This window comes from Somniosus microcephalus, unplaced genomic scaffold (assembly GCF_052327205.1).
Source record: "Somniosus microcephalus isolate GS21.2 unplaced genomic scaffold, FLI_Smic_1.0 unresolved_chr1, whole genome shotgun sequence".
NCBI lineage: Eukaryota > Metazoa > Chordata > Chondrichthyes > Squaliformes > Somniosidae > Somniosus > Somniosus microcephalus.
Window position 1 is genome coordinate 37,542,399 of NW_028225179.1, and position 21,722 is coordinate 37,564,120.

Sequence of the window (21,722 nt, forward strand, 5' to 3'; positions counted from 1 at the left end):
CGGCATCCCATCTTCTATCCTCCATGAACATGGCGCTCATCCAACACTCTGCTGCCCGTATCGTGACTCGCACGGAGTCCTCTTCACCCAAAACCCTCCCTGCCCTCACTAACCTACATTGGCGCCCGGTCCGGCAAAGGCTCGATTTCAAAATTCTCCTCCTTGTTTTCAAATCCCTCCGTGGCCCTCCCCTCCACCCTATCTCTGTAACCTCCTGCAGCCCCTACAATTCTCATCCTTCTGTTCAAATCCCTCCATGGCCCTCGCCTCCCTCCCTATCTCTGTAACCTCCTTCAGCCCCTACAATTCTCATCCCCCTGTTCAAATCCCCCCATGGCCCTCGCCCCCTCCCTATCTCTGTAACGTCCTCCAGCCCCTACAATTCTCATCCTCCTGTTCAAATCCCTCCATGGCCCTCGCCCCCTCCCTATCTCTGTAATCTCCTCCAGCCCCAACAATTCTCATCCTCCTTTTCAAATCCCTCCATGGCCCTCGCCCCCTCCCTATCTCTGAAACCTCCTGCAGCCCCTACAATTCTCATCCTCCTGTTCAAATCCCTCCATGGCCCTCGCCCCCTCCCTATCTCTGTAACCTCCTCCAGCCTCTACAATTCTCATCCTCCTGTTCAAATCCCTCCATGGCCCTCGCCCCTCCCTATCTCTGTAACCTCCTCCAGCCCTACAATTCTCATCCTCCTGTTCAAATCCCTCCATGGCCCTCGCCCCCTCCCTATCTCTGTAACCTCCTCCAGCCCCTACAATTCTCATCCTCCTGTTCAAATCCCTCCATGGCCCTCGCCCCCTCCCTATCTCTGTAACCTCCCCCAGCCCTACAATTCTCATCCACCTGTTCAAATCCCTCCATGGCCCTCGCTCCCTCCCTATCTCTGTAACCTCCTCCAGCCCCTACAATTCTCATCCTCCTGTTCAAATCCCTCCATGGCCCTCGCCCCCTCCCTATCTCTTTAATCTCCTCCAGCCCCTACAATTCTCATCCTCCTGTTCAAATCCCTCCATGGCCCTCGCCCCCTCTCTATCTCTGTAATCTCCTCCAGTCCCTACAATTCTCATCCTCCTGTTCAAATCCCACCATGGCCCTCACCCCCCTTCTTATCTCTGTAATCTCCTCCAGCCCCTACAATTCACATCCTCCTGTTCAAATCCCTCCATGGCCCTCGCCCCCTCTCTATCTCTGTAATCTCCTCCAGCCCTACAATTCTCATCCTCCTGTTCAAATCGCTCCATGGCCCTCGCTCCCCTCCCTATCTCTGTAACCTCCTCCAGCCCCTACAATTCTCATCCTCCTGTTCAAATCCCTCCATGGCCCTCGCCCCCTCCCTATCTCTGTAACCTCCTCCAGCCCTACAATTCTCATCCTCCTGTTCAAATCGCTCCATGGCCCTCGCCCCCTCCCTATCTCTGTAACCTCCTCCAGCCTCTACAATTCTCATCCTCCTGTTCAAATCCCTCCATGGCCCTCGCCCCCTCCCTATCTCTGTAACCTCCTCCAGTCCCTACAATTCTCATCCTCCTGTTCAAATCCCTCCATGGCCCTCGCCCCCTCCCTATCTCTGTAACCTCCTCCAGCCCCTACAATTCTCATCCTCCTGTTCGAACCCCTCCATGACCCTCGCCCCCTTCCCTATTTCTGTAACCTCCTCCAGCCCTACAATTCTCATCCTCCTGTTCAAATCCCTCCATGTCTCTCGCCCCCTCCCTATTTCTGTAATCTCCTCCAGTCCCTACAATTCTCATCCTCCTGTTCAAATCCCTCCATGGCCCTCGCCCCCTCCCTATCTCTGTAACCTCCTCCAGTCCCTACAATTCTCATCCTCCTGTTCAAATCCCTCCATGGCCCTCGCCCCCTCCCTATCTCTGTAATCTCCTCCAGCCCCTACAATTCATTTTCTCCTGTTCGAATCCCTCCATGACCCTCGCCCCCCTCCCTATTTCTGTAACCTCCTCCAGCCCCACAATTCTCATCCTCCTGTTCAAATCCCTCCATGGCCCTCACCCCTCCCTATCTCTGTAACCTCCTCCAGCCCCTACAATTCTCATTCTCCTGTTCAAATCCCTCCATGGCCCTCACCCCTCCCTATCTCTGTAACCTCCTCCAGCCCCTACAATTCTCATCCTCCTGTTCAAATCCCTCCATGGCCCTCGCCCCCTCCCTATCTCTGTAACCTCCTCCTGCCACTACAATTCTCATCCTCCTGTTCAAATCCCTCCATGGCCCTCGCCCCCCTCCCTATCTCTGTAACCTCCTCCAGCCCCTACAATTCTCATCCTCCTGTTCAAATCCCTTTAAGGCCCTCGCCCCCTCCCTATCTCTGTAACCTCCTCCAGTCCCACAATTCATATCCTCCTGTTCAAATCCCTCCATGGCCTCCGCCCTCGCCTTCCTCCCTATCTCTGTAACCTCCTCCAGCTCTTCGACCCTCCCAGATCTCTGCACTCCTCCAATTCTGACCTCTTGCGCATCCCCCCCAGTTTCCATGGCTCCACCATTGGCGGCCGTGCCTTCAGCCGCCTGGGTCCCGAGCTCTGGAATTCCCTCCTTTTATCTCTCAATAGAAGGGATTTTGAGCCATTGGGATATCTACCCTATCAAACCCTTTCGTCATCTTAAAACACCTCGATCAGATCAGCCCTTAATCGTCTAAGCTCGAGGGAATACAAGCCCAGTCTGTGCAACCTGCAATCAAACTTAACATAGAAACATGGAAGATAGGAGCAGGAGTAGGCCATTCGGCCCTTCGAGTCTGTTCCGCCATTCAATGAGACCATGGCTGATCATCCAAATTCAGTACCCTGTCCCTGCCTTCTCCCCATATCCCTTGATCCCTTTAGCCTTAAGAAATATATCCAACTCCTTCTTGAATATATTGAATGATTTTGTCTCAACTGCCTTCAGTGGTAGAGAATTCCACAGGTTCACCACTCTCTGGGTGAAGAAATTCCTCCTCATCTCTGTCCTAAATGGTTTACCCCTTATCCTTAGACTGTGACCCCTGGTTCTGGACTCCCCGACCATCGGGAACATCCTTCCTGCATCTAGTCTGTCTAGTCCTGTTAGAATTTTATAAGTTTCAATGAGATCCCCTCTCATTCTTCTAAACTCCAGCGAATATAAGCCCAATCGACCCAATCTCTCCTCATACGTCATTCCTGCCATCCCAGGTATCAGTCTAGTGAATCTTTGCTGCACTCCCTCCATGGCAAGAACATCCTTCCTCAGATAAGGCGACATTAAAGCACATGGGATTGGGGATAAGGTACGGTCTTGGATAGAGAACTGGTTGGCAGACAGGAAGCAAAGAGTTGGAATAAACGGGTCTTTTTCCGAGTGGCAGGCAGTGACTAGTGGGGTACCGCAAGGATCGGTCCTTGGACCCCAGCTATTCACAATATATATAAATGATCTAGACGAGGGAACTAGATGTAATATCTCCAAGTTTGCAGACAACACAAAGCTGGGTGGGCGTGTGTGCTGTGAGGAGGATGCCGAGAAACTCCAGTATGATTTGGACAGGTTGGGTGATTGGGCAGATGCATGGCAGATGCAGTACAATGTGGATAAACGTGTGGTTATCCAGTTTGGTGGCAAAAACAGGAAGGCAGATTATTATCTGAGCGGCAATAGATTGGGAAAAGGGGAAGTGCAACGAGACCTGGGTGTCCTTGTGCACCAGTCGCTGAAGGTAAGCATGCAGGTGCAGCAGATGGTTAAGAAGGCAAATGGTGTGTTGGCCTTCATAGCGAGAGGATTTGAGTACAGGAGCAAGGATGTCTTGCTGCAGTTGTACAGGGCCTTGGTGAGACCACACCTTGAGTATTGTGTGCAGTTTTGGTCGCCTTATCTGAGGAAGGATGTTCTTGCCATGGAAGGAGTTCAGCGAAGATTCACCAGACTGATACCTGGGATGGCAGGAATGACGTATGAGGAGAGGTTGGGTTGATTGGGCTTATACTTGCTGGAGTTTAGAAGAACGAGAGGGGATCTCATTGAAACTTATAAAATTCTAACAGGACTAGACAGACTAGATGCAGGAAGGATGTTCCGGATGGCGGGGGAGTCCAGAACCAGGGATCACAGTCTAAGGATAAGGGGTAAGCCATTTAGGACAGAGATGAGGAGGAATTTCTTCACCCAGAGAGTGGTGAACCTGTGGAATTCTCTACCACAGAAGGCAGTAGCGGCCAATTCATTAAATATATTCAAGAAGGAGTTGGATATATTTCTTAAGGCTAAAGGGATCAAGGGATATGGGGAGAAAGCAGGGACAGGGTACTGAATTTGGATTAACAACAGAAAATGCTGGAAAAACTCAGCAGGCCAGGCAACATCCATGGAGAGAAATTAGAGTCAACGTTTCGGGTCAAAACCCTTTATCAAGACCTGAAACATTTGACTCTAATTTTGGGCGATCAGCCATGATCTCATTGAATGGCGGAGCGGGCTCGAGGGGCCGAATGGCCTACTCCTGCTCCTATCTTCTATGTTTCTATGTTTCTATGCTCCAAAGTGAACGATTTTCCATTTGGCACTTTGAGTCATCGAGTCATAGGCCTAGAAATTCACTAGCCTTAGCGCCGCTTTTGAGGCGCTAGAGGGACTAGCGCCAGAGTTATGGCCAGTTTAAAAATTCCCTGGGGCCCTAAATCGGCGTTGCACCGGTAGCGCTGCGCCGGCACCGATGACGTCATCGGTGTGCGCAGCGTCCCGGTTGCCGTGGTAACCCGCCCGAACTCCGAAATTGAGTTGCGGCCGCCTCGCCCGTGGCAGCCGCAAGCAACGTTCTGGCAGAGGTGCCTTACTTCAGTTTGCGCCGGCGCATTAAAGGCCCCGCGGCGGCCGGCCACTTTCCCGCCGGCCGCCTGCCCGCAGCTCCCTCCCCGGACTTCTCCCCCCCCCCCCCCCCCCCGGAACAGATGCAAGCCCGGCACTTGTCCGAGGTGCCGGGCTCATTTTTAAGCTGATTTGCGCGGGCCGCGGCCGGGTGCAGGCAGCTCCTCCTTAACGGGAGGAGGAGGCCTGCACGTCCCCAGCCTGCCGCACCGCATCGGGTGCCGCAGCGCCGGAATTGCGGCGCGAAACGGCAGTTAGCGCCGATGTACCGCCGCAAAGACCCTTCAGTAGCGCCGGCAGCCGTTTGGGCGCGACGCCACCGAATTTTTGGCGCGCGCAGGGGACTTAGCGCCGGCACTAACTTCCGGCGCTAAAGCCCTGGCTAAGCCAAAACCCAATTTCTAGGCCATAGAGTTATACAGCTTAGAAAGAGGCCCTTCGGCCCATCGTGTCCACGCCGGCCATCAAGCCCTGTCTATTCTAATCCCCTTTTCCAGCACTTGGTCCGTAGCCTTGTATGCTATGGTGTTTCAAGTGCTCATCTAAATGCTTCTTGAATGTTGTGAGGGTTCCTGCCTCTACCACCCTTTCAGGCAGTGAGTCCCAGATTCCAACCACCCTCTAGGTGAAAAAGTTTTTCCTCAAATCCCCTCTAAACCTCCTGCCCCTTACCTTGAAACTATGCCTCCTGGTTATTGACCCCTCTACTAAGGGAAAAAGTTCCTTTCTATCTACCCTATCTATGCCCCTCATAATTTTGTATACCTCAATCAGGTCCCCCCTCCGCCTTCTCTGCTCTCAGGAAAACAACCCCAGCCTGTCCAGTCTCTCTTCATAGCTGAAGCGCTCCAGCCCAGGTAACATCCTGGTGAATCTCCTCTGCACCCTCTCCAATGCAATCACATCCTTCCTATAGTGTGGCGACCAGAACTGCACACAGTATTCCAGCTGTGGCCTAACTAGCATTTTGTACAGCTCCATCATAACCTCCCTGCTCTTATATTCTATGCCTCGGCTAATGAAGGCAAGTATCCCATATGCCTTTTTAACCACCTTGTCCTGCTGCCTTCAGGAATCTATGTACATGCACAGCAAGGTCCCTCTGATCCTCTGTCCTTCCTAGGTTAACTTTGAGGTTAATCTCACGCTGTTACTCCCACAGCATTTCGAGCATAGTAAAACGTCCCAAGGTGCTTCACAGGAGCGATTATCAAACTAAATTCGTCTCCGAACCGCATAAAGGAGAGATTAGGGCATGTCATGTATGTTTTTAAGGGGGGTTTTAAAGGAGGAGCGAGAGGCGGAGAGGTTTAGGGAGGGAATTCCAGAGCTCGGGGCCCAGGCGGCTGAAGGCACGGCCGCCAATGGTGGAGCGATGGAAATCGGGGGGATTCACAAGAGGCCGGAATTGGAGGAGCGCAGAGATCTGGGAGGGTTGTAGGGGGCTGGAGGAGGTTACAGAGCTAGGGAGGGTTGTAGGGGCTGGAGGAGGTTACAGAGATAGGGAGGGTGGTAGGGGCTGGAGGAGGTTACAGAGATAGGGAGGGTGATAGGGGCTGGAGGAGTTTACAGAGATAGGGAGGGTTGTAGGGGGCTGGAGGAGGTTACAGAGATAGGGAGGGTGATGGGGGATGAAGGAGGTTACAGAGATATGGAGGGTTGTAGGAGCTGGAGGAGGTTACAGAGATAGGGAGGGTTGTCGGGGGCTGGAGGAGGTTACAGAGATATGGAGGGTTGTAGGGGCTGGAGGAGTTTACAGAGATAGGGAGGGGTGTAGGGGCTGGAGGAGGTTACAGAGATAGGGAGGGTGATGGGGGATGAAGGAGGTTACAGAGATATGGAGGGTTGTAGGAGCTGGAGGAGGTTACAGAGATAGGGAGGGTTGTCGGGGGCTGGAGGAGGTTACAGAGATATGGAGGGTTGTCGGGGATGGAGGAGGTTACAGAGATAGGCAGGGTTGTAGGGGGCTGGAGGAGGTTACAGGATAGGGAGGGTTGCAGGGGCTGGAGGAGGTTACAGAGATAGGGAGTGTTGTAGGGGCTGGAGGAGGTTACAGAGATAGGGAGGGTTGTAGGGGTTGGAGGAAGTTACAGAGCTAGTGAGTATAGTAGGGGCTGGTGGAGGTTGCAGAGTTCGGGAGGGTGGTAGGGGCTGGAGGAGGTTACAGAGATAGGGAGGGTTGGAGGGGCTGGAGGAGGTTACAGAGATAGGGAGTGTTGAAGGGACTGGAGGAAGATACAGAGATAGGGAGTGTTGTAGGGGCTGGAGGAGGGTATAGAGATAGGGGGGGTTGTAGGGGCTGGAGGAGGTTACAGAGATAGGGAGTATGGTCCGGGCTGGAGGAGTTTACAGAGATAGGGAGTGTTGAAGGGGCTGAAGGAGGTTACAGAGATAGGGAGGGTTGTAGGGGCTGGAGGAGGTTACAGAGATAGTGAGGGTTGTAGGGGCTGGAGAAGGGTACAGTGATAGGGAGGGTGGTAGGGGCTGGAGGAGGGTATAGAGATAGGGGGGATTGTAGGGGCTGGAGGAGGTTACAGAGATAAGGATGATGGTCCGGGCTGGAGGAGTTTACAGAGATAGGGAGGGTTGTAGGGGCTGGAGGAGGTTACAGAGATAGTGAGGGTTGTAGGGGGCTGGAGGAGGTTACAGAGATAGGGAGGGTTGTAGGGGCTGGAGGAGGTTACAGAGATTGGGAGGGTTGTAGGGGCTGGTGGAGGGTACAGAGATAGGGAGGGTTGTTGGGGCTGGAGGAGGTTACAGAGATAGGGAGGGTTGTAGGGGCTGGAGGAGGTTACATAGATAGGGAGGGTTGTAGGGGGCTGGAGGAGGTTACAGAGATAGGGAGGGTGGTAGGGGCTGGAGGAGGTTACAGAGATAGGGAGGGTTGTAGGGGCTGGAGGAGGTTACAGAGATAGGGAGGGTGGTAGGGGGCTGGAGGAGGTTACAGAGATAGGGATGGTTGTAGGGGGCTGGAGGAGGTTACAGAGATAGTGAGGGTTCTAGGGGCTGGAGGAAGATGCAGAGATAGGGAGGGTTGAAGGCACTGGAGGAAGATACAGAGATAGGGAGTGTTGTAGGGGCTGGAGGAGTTTACAGCGATAGGGAGGGTTGTAGGGGTTGGAGGAAGTTACAGAGATAGTGAGTGTAGCAGGGGCTGGAGGAGGTTACAGAGTTCGGGAGGGTGGCAGTGGCTGGAGGAAGTTACAGAGATAGGGAGGGTTGTAGGGGCTGGAGGAGGTTACAGAGATAGGGAGGGTTGTAGGGGCTGGAGGAGGTTACAGAGATAGGGAGGGTTGTAGGGGCTGGAGGAGGTTACAGAGATAGGGAGGGTGGTGGGGCTGGAGGAGATGACAGAGATAGGGAGGGCTTTAGGGGCTGGAGGAGATTACAGAGATAGGGAGAGTTGTAGGGGCTGGAGGAGGTTACAGAGATAGTGAGTGTTGTAGGGGCTGGAGGAGTTTACAGCGATAGGGAGGGTTGTAGGGGTTGGAGGAAGTTACAGAGATAGTGAGTGTAGTAGGGGCTGGAGGAGGTTACAGAGTTCGGGAGGGTGGCAGTGGCTGGAGGAGGTTACAGAGATAGGGAGGGTTGTAGGGGCTGGAGGAGGTTACAGAGATAGGGAGGGTTGTAGGGGCTGGAGGAGGTTACAGAGATAGGGAGTGTTGTAGGGGCTGGAGGAGGTTACAGAGATAGGGAGGGTTGTAGGGGCTGGAGGAGGTTACAGAGATAGGGAGGGTTGTAGGGGCTAGAGGAGGTTACAGAGATAGGGAGGGTTGTAGGGGCTGGAGGAGGCTACAGAGATAGGGAGGGTGGTAGGGGCTGGAGGAGGTTGCAGAGATAGGGAGGGTTGTAGGGGCTGGAGGAGGTTACAGAGATAGGGAGTGTTGTAGGGGCTGGAGGAGGTTACAGAGATAGGGAGGGTTGTAGGGGCTGGAGGAGGTTACAGAGATAGGGAGGGTTGTAGGGGCTAGAGGAGGTTACAGAGATAGGGAGGGTGGTAGGGGCTGGTGGAGGTTACAGAGATCGGGAGGGTTGTAGGGACTGGAGGATGCTACAGAGATAGGGAGGGTTGTAGGGTGCTGGAGGCGGTTACAGAGATAGGGAGGGTGGTAGGGGCTGGAGGAGGTTACAGAGATAGGGAGGGTTGTAGGGGCTGGAGGAGGTTACAGAGATAGGGAGGGTGGTAGGGGCTGGAGGAGGTTACAGAGATAGGGAGGGTTGTAGGGGCCGGAGGAGGTTAAAGAGATAGGGAGTGTTGTAGGGGCTGGAGGAGGTTACAGAGATAGGGAGGGTTGTAGGGGCTGGAGGAGATTACAGAGATGGGGAGGGTTGTAGGGGCTGGAGGAGGTTACAGAGATAGGGAGGGTTGTAGGGGGCTGGAGGAGGTTACAGAGATAGGGAGGGTGGTAGGGGCTGGAGGCGGTTACAGAGATAGGGAGGGTTGTAGGGGCTGGAGGAGTTTACACAGATTAGGAGGGTGGTAGGGGCTGGAGGAGGTTACAGAGATAGGGAGGGTTGTAGGGGCTGGAGGATGTTACAGAGGTAGGGAGGGTTGTAGGGGGCTGGAGGAGGTTACAGAGATAGGGAGTGTTGTAGGGGCTGGAGGAGATTACAGAGATAGGGTGGGTTGTAGGGGCTGGAGGAGGTTACAGAGATAGGGAGGGTTGTAGGGGCTAGAGGAGGTTACAGAGATAGGGAGGGTGGTAGGGGCTGGAGGAGGTTACAGAGATAGGGAGGGTTGTAGGGGCTGGAGGAGGTTAAAGAGATAGGGAGGGTGGTAGGGGCTGGAGGAGGTTACAGAGATAGGGAGGGTTGTAGGGGCCGGAGGAGGTTAAAGAGATAGGGAGTGTTGTAGGGGCTGGAGGAGGTTACAGAGATAGGGAGGGTTGTAGGGGCTGGAGGAGATTACAGAGATAGGGAGGGTTGTAGGGGCTGGAGGAGGTTACAGAGATAGTGAGGGTTGTAGGGGCTGGAGAAGGGTACAGTGATAGGGAGGGTGGTAGGGGCTGGAGGAGGGTATAGAGATAGGGGGGATTGTAGGGGCTGGAGGAGGTTACAGAGATAAGGATGATGGTCCGGGCTGGAGGAGTTTACAGAGATAGGGAGGGTTGTAGGGGCTGGAGGAGGTTACAGAGATAGTGAGGGTTGTAGGGGGCTGGAGGAGGTTACAGAGATAGGGAGGGTTGTAGGGGCTGGAGGAGGTTACAGAGATTGGGAGGGTTGTAGGGGCTGGTGGAGGGTACAGAGATAGGGAGGGTTGTTGGGGCTGGAGGAGGTTACAGAGATAGGGAGGGTTGTAGGGGCTGGAGGAGGTTACATAGATAGGGAGGGTTGTAGGGGGCTGGAGGAGGTTACAGAGATAGGGAGGGTGGTAGGGGCTGGAGGAGGTTACAGAGATAGGGAGGGTTGTAGGGGCTGGAGGAGGTTACAGAGATAGGGAGGGTGGTAGGGGGCTGGAGGAGGTTACAGAGATAGGGATGGTTGTAGGGGGCTGGAGGAGGTTACAGAGATAGTGAGGGTTCTAGGGGCTGGAGGAAGATGCAGAGATAGGGAGGGTTGAAGGCACTGGAGGAAGATACAGAGATAGGGAGTGTTGTAGGGGCTGGAGGAGTTTACAGCGATAGGGAGGGTTGTAGGGGTTGGAGGAAGTTACAGAGATAGTGAGTGTAGCAGGGGCTGGAGGAGGTTACAGAGTTCGGGAGGGTGGCAGTGGCTGGAGGAAGTTACAGAGATAGGGAGGGTTGTAGGGGCTGGAGGAGGTTACAGAGATAGGGAGGGTTGTAGGGGCTGGAGGAGGTTACAGAGATAGGGAGGGTTGTAGGGGCTGGAGGAGGTTACAGAGATAGGGAGGGTGGTGGGGCTGGAGGAGATGACAGAGATAGGGAGGGCTTTAGGGGCTGGAGGAGATTACAGAGATAGGGAGAGTTGTAGGGGCTGGAGGAGGTTACAGAGATAGTGAGTGTTGTAGGGGCTGGAGGAGTTTACAGCGATAGGGAGGGTTGTAGGGGTTGGAGGAAGTTACAGAGATAGTGAGTGTAGTAGGGGCTGGAGGAGGTTACAGAGTTCGGGAGGGTGGCAGTGGCTGGAGGAGGTTACAGAGATAGGGAGGGTTGTAGGGGCTGGAGGAGGTTACAGAGATAGGGAGGGTTGTAGGGGCTGGAGGAGGTTACAGAGATAGGGAGTGTTGTAGGGGCTGGAGGAGGTTACAGAGATAGGGAGGGTTGTAGGGGCTGGAGGAGGTTACAGAGATAGGGAGGGTTGTAGGGGCTAGAGGAGGTTACAGAGATAGGGAGGGTTGTAGGGGCTGGAGGAGGCTACAGAGATAGGGAGGGTGGTAGGGGCTGGAGGAGGTTGCAGAGATAGGGAGGGTTGTAGGGGCTGGAGGAGGTTACAGAGATAGGGAGTGTTGTAGGGGCTGGAGGAGGTTACAGAGATAGGGAGGGTTGTAGGGGCTGGAGGAGGTTACAGAGATAGGGAGGGTTGTAGGGGCTAGAGGAGGTTACAGAGATAGGGAGGGTGGTAGGGGCTGGTGGAGGTTACAGAGATCGGGAGGGTTGTAGGGACTGGAGGATGCTACAGAGATAGGGAGGGTTGTAGGGTGCTGGAGGCGGTTACAGAGATAGGGAGGGTGGTAGGGGCTGGAGGAGGTTACAGAGATAGGGAGGGTTGTAGGGGCTGGAGGAGGTTACAGAGATAGGGAGGGTGGTAGGGGCTGGAGGAGGTTACAGAGATAGGGAGGGTTGTAGGGGCCGGAGGAGGTTAAAGAGATAGGGAGTGTTGTAGGGGCTGGAGGAGGTTACAGAGATAGGGAGGGTTGTAGGGGCTGGAGGAGATTACAGAGATGGGGAGGGTTGTAGGGGCTGGAGGAGGTTACAGAGATAGGGAGGGTTGTAGGGGGCTGGAGGAGGTTACAGAGATAGGGAGGGTGGTAGGGGCTGGAGGCGGTTACAGAGATAGGGAGGGTTGTAGGGGCTGGAGGAGTTTACACAGATTAGGAGGGTGGTAGGGGCTGGAGGAGGTTACAGAGATAGGGAGGGTTGTAGGGGCTGGAGGATGTTACAGAGGTAGGGAGGGTTGTAGGGGGCTGGAGGAGGTTACAGAGATAGGGAGTGTTGTAGGGGCTGGAGGAGATTACAGAGATAGGGTGGGTTGTAGGGGCTGGAGGAGGTTACAGAGATAGGGAGGGTTGTAGGGGCTAGAGGAGGTTACAGAGATAGGGAGGGTGGTAGGGGCTGGAGGAGGTTACAGAGATAGGGAGGGTTGTAGGGGCTGGAGGAGGTTAAAGAGATAGGGAGGGTGGTAGGGGCTGGAGGAGGTTACAGAGATAGGGAGGGTTGTAGGGGCCGGAGGAGGTTAAAGAGATAGGGAGTGTTGTAGGGGCTGGAGGAGGTTACAGAGATAGGGAGGGTTGTAGGGGCTGGAGGAGATTACAGAGATGGGGAGGGTTGTAGGGGCTGGAGGAGGTTACAGAGATAGGAAGGGTGGTAGGGGCTGGTGGAGGTTCCTGAGATCGGGAGGGTTGTAGGGGCTGGAGGATGTTACAGAGATAGGGAGGGTTGTAGGGGGCTGGAGGAGGTTACAGAGATAGGGAGGGTGGTAGGGGCTGGAGGAGGTTACAGAGATAGGGAGGGTTGTAGGGGGCTGGAGGATGTTACAGCGATAGGGAGGGTTGTCGGGGCTGGAGGAGGTTACAGAGATAGGGAGGGTTGTAGGGGCTGGAGGAGGTTACAGAGATAGGGAGTGTTGTAGGGGCTGGAGGAGGTTACAGAGATAGGGAGGGTTGTAGGGGGCTGGAGCAGGTTACAGAGAATGGGAGGGTTGTAGGGGTTGGAGGAGGTTACAGAGATAGGGAGGGTTGTAGGGGGCTGGAGGAGGTTACAGAGATAGGGAGGGTGGTAGGGGCTGGAGGAGGTTACAGAGATAGGGAGGCTTGTAGGGGCTGGAGGAGTTTACACAGATTAGGAGGGTTGTAGTGGGCTGGAGGAGGTTACAGAGATAGGGAGGGTTGTAGGGGCTGGAGGATGTTACAGAGATAGGGAGGGTTGTAGGGGGCTGGAGGAGGTTACAGAGATAGGGAGGGTGGTAGGGGCTGGAGGAGGTTACAGAGATCGGGAGGGTTGTAGGGGCTGGAGGAGTTTACACAGATTAGGAGGGTTGTAGTGGGCTGGAGGAGGTTACAGAGATAGGGAGGCTTGTAGGGGCTGGAGGAGGTTACAGAGATAGGGAGGGCTGTAGGGGGCTGGAGGAGGTTACAGAGATAGGGAGGATGGTAGGGGCTGGAGGAGGTTACAGAGATAGGGAGGGTTGTAGGGGGCTGGAGGAGGTTACAGAGATAGGGAGGGTTGTAGAGGCTGGAGGAGGTTACAGAGATAAGGAGTGTTGTAGGGGGCTGGAGGAGGTTACAGAGATAGGGAGGGTGGTAGGGGCTGGAGGAGGTTACAGAGATAGGGAGGGTTGTAGGGGGCTGGAGGAGGTTACAGAGATAGGGAGGGTTGTAGGGGCTGGAGGAGGTTACAGAGATAGGGAGGGTTGTAGGGGCTGGAGTAGGTTACAGAGATAGGGCGGGTTATAGGGGGCTGGAGGAGGTTACAGAGATAGGGAGTGTTGAAGGGACTGGAGGAAGATACAGAGCTAGGGAGTGTTGTAGGGGCTGGAGGAGCTTACAGCGATAGGGAGGGTTGTAGGGGCTGGAGGAGGTTACAGAGATAGGGAGGGTTGTAGGGGCTGGAGGAGGTTACAGAGATAGGGAGGGTTGTAGGGGCTGGAGGAGGTTACAGAGATAGGGAGGGTGGTAGGGGCTGGAGGAGGTTACAGAGATAGGGCCGGTTGTAGTGGCTGGAGGAGGTTACAGAGATAGGGAGGGTGGTAGGGGCTGGAGGAGGTTACAGAGATAGGGAGGGTTGTAGGGGCTGGAGGAGGTTACAGAGATAGGGAGTGTTGTAGGGGCTGGAGGAGGTTACAGGGATAGGGAGGGTTGTAGGGGCTGGAGGAGGTTACAGAGATAGGGAGGCTTGTAGGGGCTGGGGGAGGTTACAGAGATAGGGAGGGTTGTAGGCGGCTGGAGGAGGTTACAGAGATAGGTAGGGTGGTAGGGGCTGGAGGAGTTTACAGAGATAGGGAGTGTTGTAGGGGCTGGAGGAGGTTACAGAGATAGGGAGGGTGGTAGGGGCTGGAGGAGTTTACAGAGATAGGGAGGGTTGTAAGGGCTGGAGGAGGTTACAGAGATAGGGAGTGTTGTAGGGGCTAGAGGAGGATACAGAGATAGGGAGGGTGGTAGGGGCTGGAGGAGGTTACAGAGATAGGGAGGGTTGCAGGGCCTGGCGGAGTTTACAGAGATAGGGAGGGTGGTAGGGGCTGGAGGAGGTTACAGAGATAGGGAGGGATGTAGGGGCTGGAGGAGTTTACAGAGATAGGGAGGGTTGTAGGGGCTGAAGGAGGGCACAGAGATAGGGAGGGTCGGAAGGCTGGAGGAAGTTACAGAGATAGGGAGGGTTGTAGGGGCTGAAACAGGTTACAGAGATAGGGAGGGTTGTAGGGGGCTGGAGGAGGTTACAGAGATAGGGAGGGTTGTAGGGACTGGAGGAGGTTACAGAGGTAGCGAGGGTTGTAGGGGGCTCGAGGAGGTTACAGAGATAGGGAGGGTTGTAGGGACTGGAGGAGGTTACAGTGATAGGGTGGTTGTAGGGGGCTGGAGGAGGTTACAGAGATAGGGAGAGTGGTAGGGGCTGGAGAAGATCACAGAGATAGGGAGGGTTGTAGGGGCTGGAGGAAGTTACAGAAATAGGGAGGATGGTAGGGGCTGGAGGAGGTTACTGAGATAGGGAGGGTTGTAGGGGCTGGAGGAGGTTACAGCAATAGGGAGTGTAGTAGCGGCTGGAGGAGGGCACAATAATAGGGAGGGTTGTAGTGGGCTGGTGGAGGTTACAGAGATAGGGAGTGTGGTAGGGGCTGGAGGAGTCTACAGCGATAGTGAGAGTTGTAGGGGGCTGGAGGAGTTTACAGTGATAGGGAGGGTTGTAGGGGGCTAGAGGAGTTTACAGCGATAGGGAGGGTTGTAGTGGCTGGAGGAGGTTACAGAAATAGCGGGGTGGTAGGGGCTGGAGGAGGTTACATAGATAGGGAGGGTTGAAGGGGCTGGAGGAGGGTGCAGAGGTGAAAATAGGCGGCCATAGTGATAGCGCGGACTGAACGGACAGCTCCTGATCTTGTGTAGCTATACTTGGGATCCCGGGAGATCTCCCTCTTCCTTGGTGGGGTTTTTTTTGTGTCTAAGCTGTAACCTGACCCAATAACCATCTTAATCTTTCCTCCGGGTCAGGGAGAAGATGATGGAACAGAAGAAAGAGCGTCGAATGTCTGAAGTACCGGCAGGGAGTGAATTGCAAACGGTATATCAGATAACTCCTCAACAATTTCCAGATTTAACAAGAAGTGGTGAAGGGATAATTACAGTCCTAGCCCTGCTCGGGCTATCCCAGATCAGGCGTATTCCCCAGACGTTCCCCTTCAACTAAAGTTAGAGATAGCCGAATCCTATAAGACGCTTAATTAGGTCTAAAGGTTCAGACTATCTCTCCCTAAAGGAAAGGAACGTCGTGAAGATGTTGCCGTCCTCCGGATAGCACTTTTAATAAGTTTAACTAGAGTGTAACCTTCCTGATATTATGAGGATCCGGAATACCCCCCCCAGAATTCTGCAACTCCTTACAAAAGAGTGTACAGAAATTGAGTTTGCGAGGGTTGATACAAAAATACTCTGTGAGACAATTGCAAAAATATATCGTTTTATTTAAGAGCTGACATTCAGTTAACAGCTGTTGATTCAATCGCAACTTTTACAGTTCAAAATGCAATTAGCTGACACAATCTTATTCTCAGTGCTCCTTATTCGCAAATCTTAACTTCATTACATTTCCACTCTTCTACTTATTCTTAATCCAGAATATCCACCAAAATCAAATACCTTGATTACCCGAGACTCAAAGTTAAAAACTTACAGAGCATGCCTGTGAAGTTGTGAAACGCTTGCCCTTCCAGCGACTTCTGACTTTTCATCTGAAAAGCTATTATTTTTATATTCTTTTTTCAATGGTAGCTCCTTTGAAGTTTTCTGCTGATGTAAGCTAATTGTCTTATTCATTCTCTCTGTTGGATTCTTACTGATCTTATTGTCAATTTAGCTGCTGAATGCATAATTATGTCTCTGTGTTTAGGTGTTTCAAAAACCATCATAAAAACAATATGACAGTAGTATTTATTTGATGTCATTCTTATCGAAGATTTTCCATTCAATTCTAAAACCACCGTAACTGGTTATTAGCAGACGTTGTGACTCCGTGCTGTTCTAAGTTCAATACAAAAACCACGTGATTACTTGGTGTATCTATTGAAGTTATATCTTCAAAGTGTTCTGTTGATATCATATTTACTACATGTAAATCAAAGCCACTTTAACCAGGGTGTTTGCTTGTTTTCTAGCTATCTCAATTGTTTGCATATTTAATCGTGTTTCCTGTCTTATTTGATGTTACTTTTACAAAGACACATGGGCCTAGAAATTCAGTTGGTTGCGCCAGCCGGTAGCGCCTTAGGAGGAGTAGATGTCGGGCGCTAGGCGGCTAGCAGCCGGGCGCAGCGCGATCTGCGCCTCGCCCCAACTTCACTCACGATTTAGCGGCGGCGCAAAGTCTTTGCGCGCGCTCAGCTGCGCGCGCAGATCATGACGTCATTTCCTCGTGCAACGCCCTTTGTGCGCCCCCAACCGGAAATTCAGTCGCGACGCCCCATTGTGCGCCTGGCGCCCCTAGCGACTGTTAGAGTGGAACGGTGCTCAGTCGATGCGGGGCGCGGGGGGCGCAAATTAAAGGGCACTCCTCCTGCACTATAAAAGGCTGCCATTTCGCAGCACTCCTTCTTGAGAGACGGATCTTTGCAGAGAGACCAAGGTAGAGAGCTTTCTGCTTTGGCCCAACACTCGGACAGGTACTTGTGGCTTCAGGCCACAGCTTTCCACTTGTCTTTGCCTTCATTGACATCTCATTGTTTGCCAGCATATTATGGGGGCTGCAATGGGTGCAAACGCTGGCCTTCTCAATTGCATCCAAAGGGCTCACAGGCGCCGTGAGAGAGTGGCAGCCCTGGCTAGATGGAGAGGGGGCAACAGGTGTCGGGAAAGGAGGCCTTACCCACCCAGGGTATACCGCCAGCAGTTCTCCTATCTCAACATGTCTGACGAGCAGTGTGTTCGGAGGTTGCGATTCCGAAGGGAGGTGGTCACAGAGATCTGCCACCTGCTTGGCGGTGATCTGCAGCCACAGCTGAGGAGCAGGACGTCTCTGTCGGTGGCAGTGAAGGTGATGGTGGCTCTCAACTTCTATGCCACCGGCTCCTTCCAATCCGCTACTGGGGACATTTCCAACATCTCCCAGTTCGCCGTGCATTGCTGCATCCGCCAGGTGACCAATGCCCTTTTCACAAGGAGACGTCAGTTCATCTCCTTCTCCATGGCCCTTGCCAAGCAGCAACAGCGTGCAATGGGCTTTGCAGCATTCGCGGGCTTCCCCATGGTGCAGGGCGCCATTGACTGCACGCATGTGGCTTTGCGGGCACCTCTGGAGAATGCCGAGGATTACCGCAACCGGAAGGGCTACCATTCGCTGAACGTCCAGCTGGTGTGTGACCACAGGCAGCTCATCCTAGCTGTCAATGCCCGCTTTCCAGGCAGCAGCCACGATGTCTTCATCCTGCGACAGACTTCTGTGGCAGACATGTTCCAGGCCCAGCCTCACCCACGAGGATGGCTTATCGGGGACAAAGGCTATCCTTTGTGTACCTGGCTGATGACCCCGCTCCGTGCGCCCAGCACCCCTGCTGAAGAGGGATACAACGATAGCCATCAAGCGACCAGGAACATCATCGAGCAAACAATCGGCGTCCTGAAGCAACGGTTCCGCTGTCTGGATCGTTCCGGTGGAGCCCTACAATATTCGCCGGAGCGAGTCTCCTATTTCGTGGTCGTTTGCTGCATGCTGCACAACCTGGCTATCCGCAGGACTCAGCCACTGCCACCAGAGATTGGAGGACCACCTGAGGAGGAGGAGGAGGAGGAGGAGGACCAGCACAGGAGGGAGGCAGAAAGTGCAAGGGCCGCCCGTCGCCGGCTTATTGAACGTCGGTTCTAGGCCCCCTCTCAGGGAATGGCTTGTGCCAATGTCAGCAGATGAATGTAGCCGCTCCACAAGCCCTCAGCCGAGCAGGGCAACCCGGACTTTACAAAAAAAACATGCACAGTGCAATTTAAGAACAATAATTTATTGCAAACCTCTGCCCTTCCCACATTACATCCTCATGTTGAGAAGCCTCCTCCAAAAACACAAAACTACCAGTCTCGGCCTTACAAAAACACAACTGCACCAGTCTCGGCCTTACAAAAAGAAAGAAAGACACCAGTCTCGGCCTTACAAAAACACAACTACACCAATCTCGGCCATACAAAAAGCACCAGGCATTTGTGCATACCTTCTACTTTTTGCCCTGCGAGGGCGATGCCTTTCGCATCCTTGCCTGGCCCCTGCCCGCCCTGCAGCTCCTCCTCAATGGGAGCCCAGTGGCTGCAGCAAGGCTGGGGGAAGGCTGCTGAGGGGCAGATGGCGAGACGGCAGATGCCCTTGGGGGTCGGCCTGCACCAGCTCTGGCCTTGGAGTGGCCGGCTGCTGACTGCTCCAACTCTGGCTGGGCGGCAGCAGTCTGTCCAGCGGCTCGTGGCAGCTGCAATGGCGGAGTGGCAGTGTCGGCTGCAGGAATGGTGGCAACCTGGCAGATCGCAGGTGCTCGCTGGTCGCCTGAGACATTGGCACTCGCACGGGCCAGCACTGCAGCATGCGCAGCAAACAGCTGAAGAACAGACTGCTGGGCTGCTGCTGCGCGGCGAGTGCCCTGGCGATGCCTGGCTGATCCAGCGAGGGTGGCAGCAGTTAGTGCCCGTGTGGCCCTGGTCTGTGTCCGCATGACAACAGCCAGTGAATGGACGGCACGACTGAGCACTTGGCTCGAAGCCGCCTGTGCTGCCGCGAAGTCCTGTAGACTCCTGGCCTGTGCTGCACTGAATTGATCCAGACTCCTGGCCTGTGCTGCTCCAAATTGCTGCACACTCCTTGACAAAGACTCAATGGAGTCAGGCATCCTTGCCACTGCAGCCATGAGCTCATTGTGCCTGCGCTCAGCCTGGACGGCCATTTCCTCCAGGAGCCACACCTCCTCTGCGCTGACCGTCGCAGGACTGGAGGCCGCACTGACCCTCTGGGGAGAAGTCCGCCGAGCTTCCCCACCCCTCCCGCGTTGCTGCAGGCCGCTGGGCCCAGAGCTTCACTCTCCTCCGACCCTTCCCCCCGGCTCCCCTCCAGGGAAGACGTGTCCCCTACATCGCCATGGGCTGGCGCGGCTGAGGGTGGCACTGATGGGCCGGCTTCCTCTTCCTCCTCCTCTAATTCGGAATCGCTGACAGTGGCAGCTTGAGGGCCCGCCTCCTCACCTGGCGATTCACCATCTGAAAGCAGGAAGGCACAAGAGTAGCTTTAGAGTGAGGACAGGGCGGCAGCGAGGGAGGCATGAGTGCTGCCATGCACTGCATTGGTCGGACAGTGGCAAAGGATGCTGATCTGAGGCGCAAGTGGAACGAGCGAGGTCAAAAAGGTGGTGCCCTTACCATTGGTGCCCAGAACAGGGTCGGCATCTCCACTGGCGACAGGGCCAATCAGCCGGCCTGCCATAATGCGCTCCACACGCTGGTCGAGGTCGGAGAGCTCTTTTACGTCAGGACGGCCTCCCCCGGTGTCAGTTCGTTTCCGCCGGTTGTGCGCCACCTTGGCCTGCAAGAGAAAGGACGGCCTCTAAGTACAGTGTGAAGCCCTGATCTTGTCTGCACTGCCTCCCATGGTCGAATAGCTTGTACAGTGTGAAGCCCTGATCTTGTCTGCACTGCCTCCCATGGTCGAATAGCTTGTACAGTGTGAAGCCCTGATCTTGTCTGCACTGCCTCCCATGGTCGAATAGCTTGTACAGTGTGAAGCCCTGATCTTGTCTGCACTGCCTCCCATGGTCGAATAGCTTGTATAGTGTGTAAAGTGCTGAATGTGCAAGTGATTTTCATGCCAGTCCCATAGCTGCTGGATGAGGGCTGGCCATTAGGGCTTTCAGGTCCCGTTGCCCATAAAGTGAGGTGCACATGCAGGGATGAGGAGGACACTGGAAAGGGTACTCACCCTGACAACTCGAGCGAGGTCGTTGAACTTCTTCCGGCATTGCACAGGAATCCTGGCAACCACGCTGTTGGAAGACACCCTGTTTGAGACCTCCCTCCAGGCTTTCCGGTAGGCGCTGGGCAGCGGCCTCTTGCCACCTTCTGGGAACAGAACATGGCGCCTGCGCTCCACTCCGCCAACCAGCAGCCTCGGGTCACCGTCGCTGAAGCGCTGCGCTCTCTCCCTGGCCTTCTCCATAGCCCTGGGCGTTGTGCAGATGAAGCTGAAGTGGTCAGGCCTAGGTTGAGGGCTGCAGTGTGCAGGGTGTGGCAGGCAAACAAATCCACCCTCCCCCTTTAAGAGCTGACCAGCGCCAGAGTGTCTGCCGCCAATCAACAACTCGCCGCACCTGCGCTGCGCCCGGCCTCGGGGGTAGCGCTCAGCACCGCCGGCTTAGCGCCTAAAGATAGTCGTGCATTGCCTGTTTTAGCGCAGCAGCAACCTCTTGGGGCAATGCGACTGAATATCAGCGAAGGTGGCGCGACTTTGCGCCGGGCGCAAACTTTAGCGGCCGCCCGACTTTACCGCCCCAAAAGTGGCTATACTGAATTTCTAGGCCATGGTTTTTCAATATTCTGTGTTTCTGTTTCACGTGTTAGTTCTTAACACTTTACGTGGGTCATTCCATTGTGTTTCTCCCAAACTCCAGACCTCCTGGAAGCGCCAAACTGCTATTTCAATAGGGCCATTGTTTTAGCATTCACAATCAATTTCCATTTCAAAGCTTGTGTGGTTTTTACAGCTTGTGTTATCAAACCAGCCCATCTCAGAAGCCTCTTTTTCTGTTTGCAGCCTGTGTCTCTGAGGCTGTAGATTTTTAAACCCAGTATATCATGTATTAATAATGTCAGAAATCTATTCATATCATGGTGTATCTCTTGGAATATGGCTTATTCCGTCACAGTGGTTGGGGGGGGGACTCCCAGCAAAGAATAGCCACAACTCGCCACAGCTCACTGTCTCTTCACCCTGGGGTCCAAAACCAGCCCCAGAAACAAGGGGGGGGGTGATGTCCCCTCGGAGGAGACGTCTGCCCTCTCAGGTGGGACATAGAAGGCCCCAGGGCCACTATTGGAAGAAGAGCAAAGGGAGAGGGGGGGGAGTTCTCCCTGGTCTCCTGGGGGCCAATGTTTATCCCTCAACCCAATGTCACTTAAAAAAAAAATGACCTGGTCATTTATCACATGGAATCTTGCTGTGCACACACTGGCTGCCTTACATTACGACAGAAGGATGGTGGCCCCCCCTCTCTCTCTGTGACGGGGGACTGGGTGAGGCAAGAGGTGTTGTTTGCACCTTTTCGATTTCCCAGTGCAGTTCAGAGGTCGTACCCACCCCTCTTCAGCTGCTTCATCAATGACCTCCCCCCCATCTCAGCCCCAGGACATCGCTGCAGGAGTTCCTCAGGGCAGTGTCCTAGGCCCAACCATCTTCAGCTGCTTCATCAATGACTTCCCCCCCGTCATAAGGTCAGAAGTAGGGATGTTCACTGATGACTGCACAGTGTTCAGCGCCATTCACAACTCCTCAGATAATGAAGCAGTCCATGCCCGCATGCAGCAAGACCTGGACGAT

The 21,722-nt window shown here is 54.3% G+C and overlaps 1 protein-coding gene across 1 annotated transcript in view; it reads left to right on the forward strand.

The window, feature by feature from the left end:
• LOC147094634 (uncharacterized) overlaps nucleotides 1-21,722 on the forward strand; it is a 143,728-nt gene that overhangs the window by 66,293 nt on the left and 55,713 nt on the right. The window contains exon 8 of the mRNA XM_085974463.1: nucleotides 15,167-15,236. Coding sequence (XP_085830589.1) covers nucleotides 15,167-15,236 — 70 coding nt within the window. The remainder of the gene's footprint in view (nucleotides 1-15,166; nucleotides 15,237-21,722) is intronic.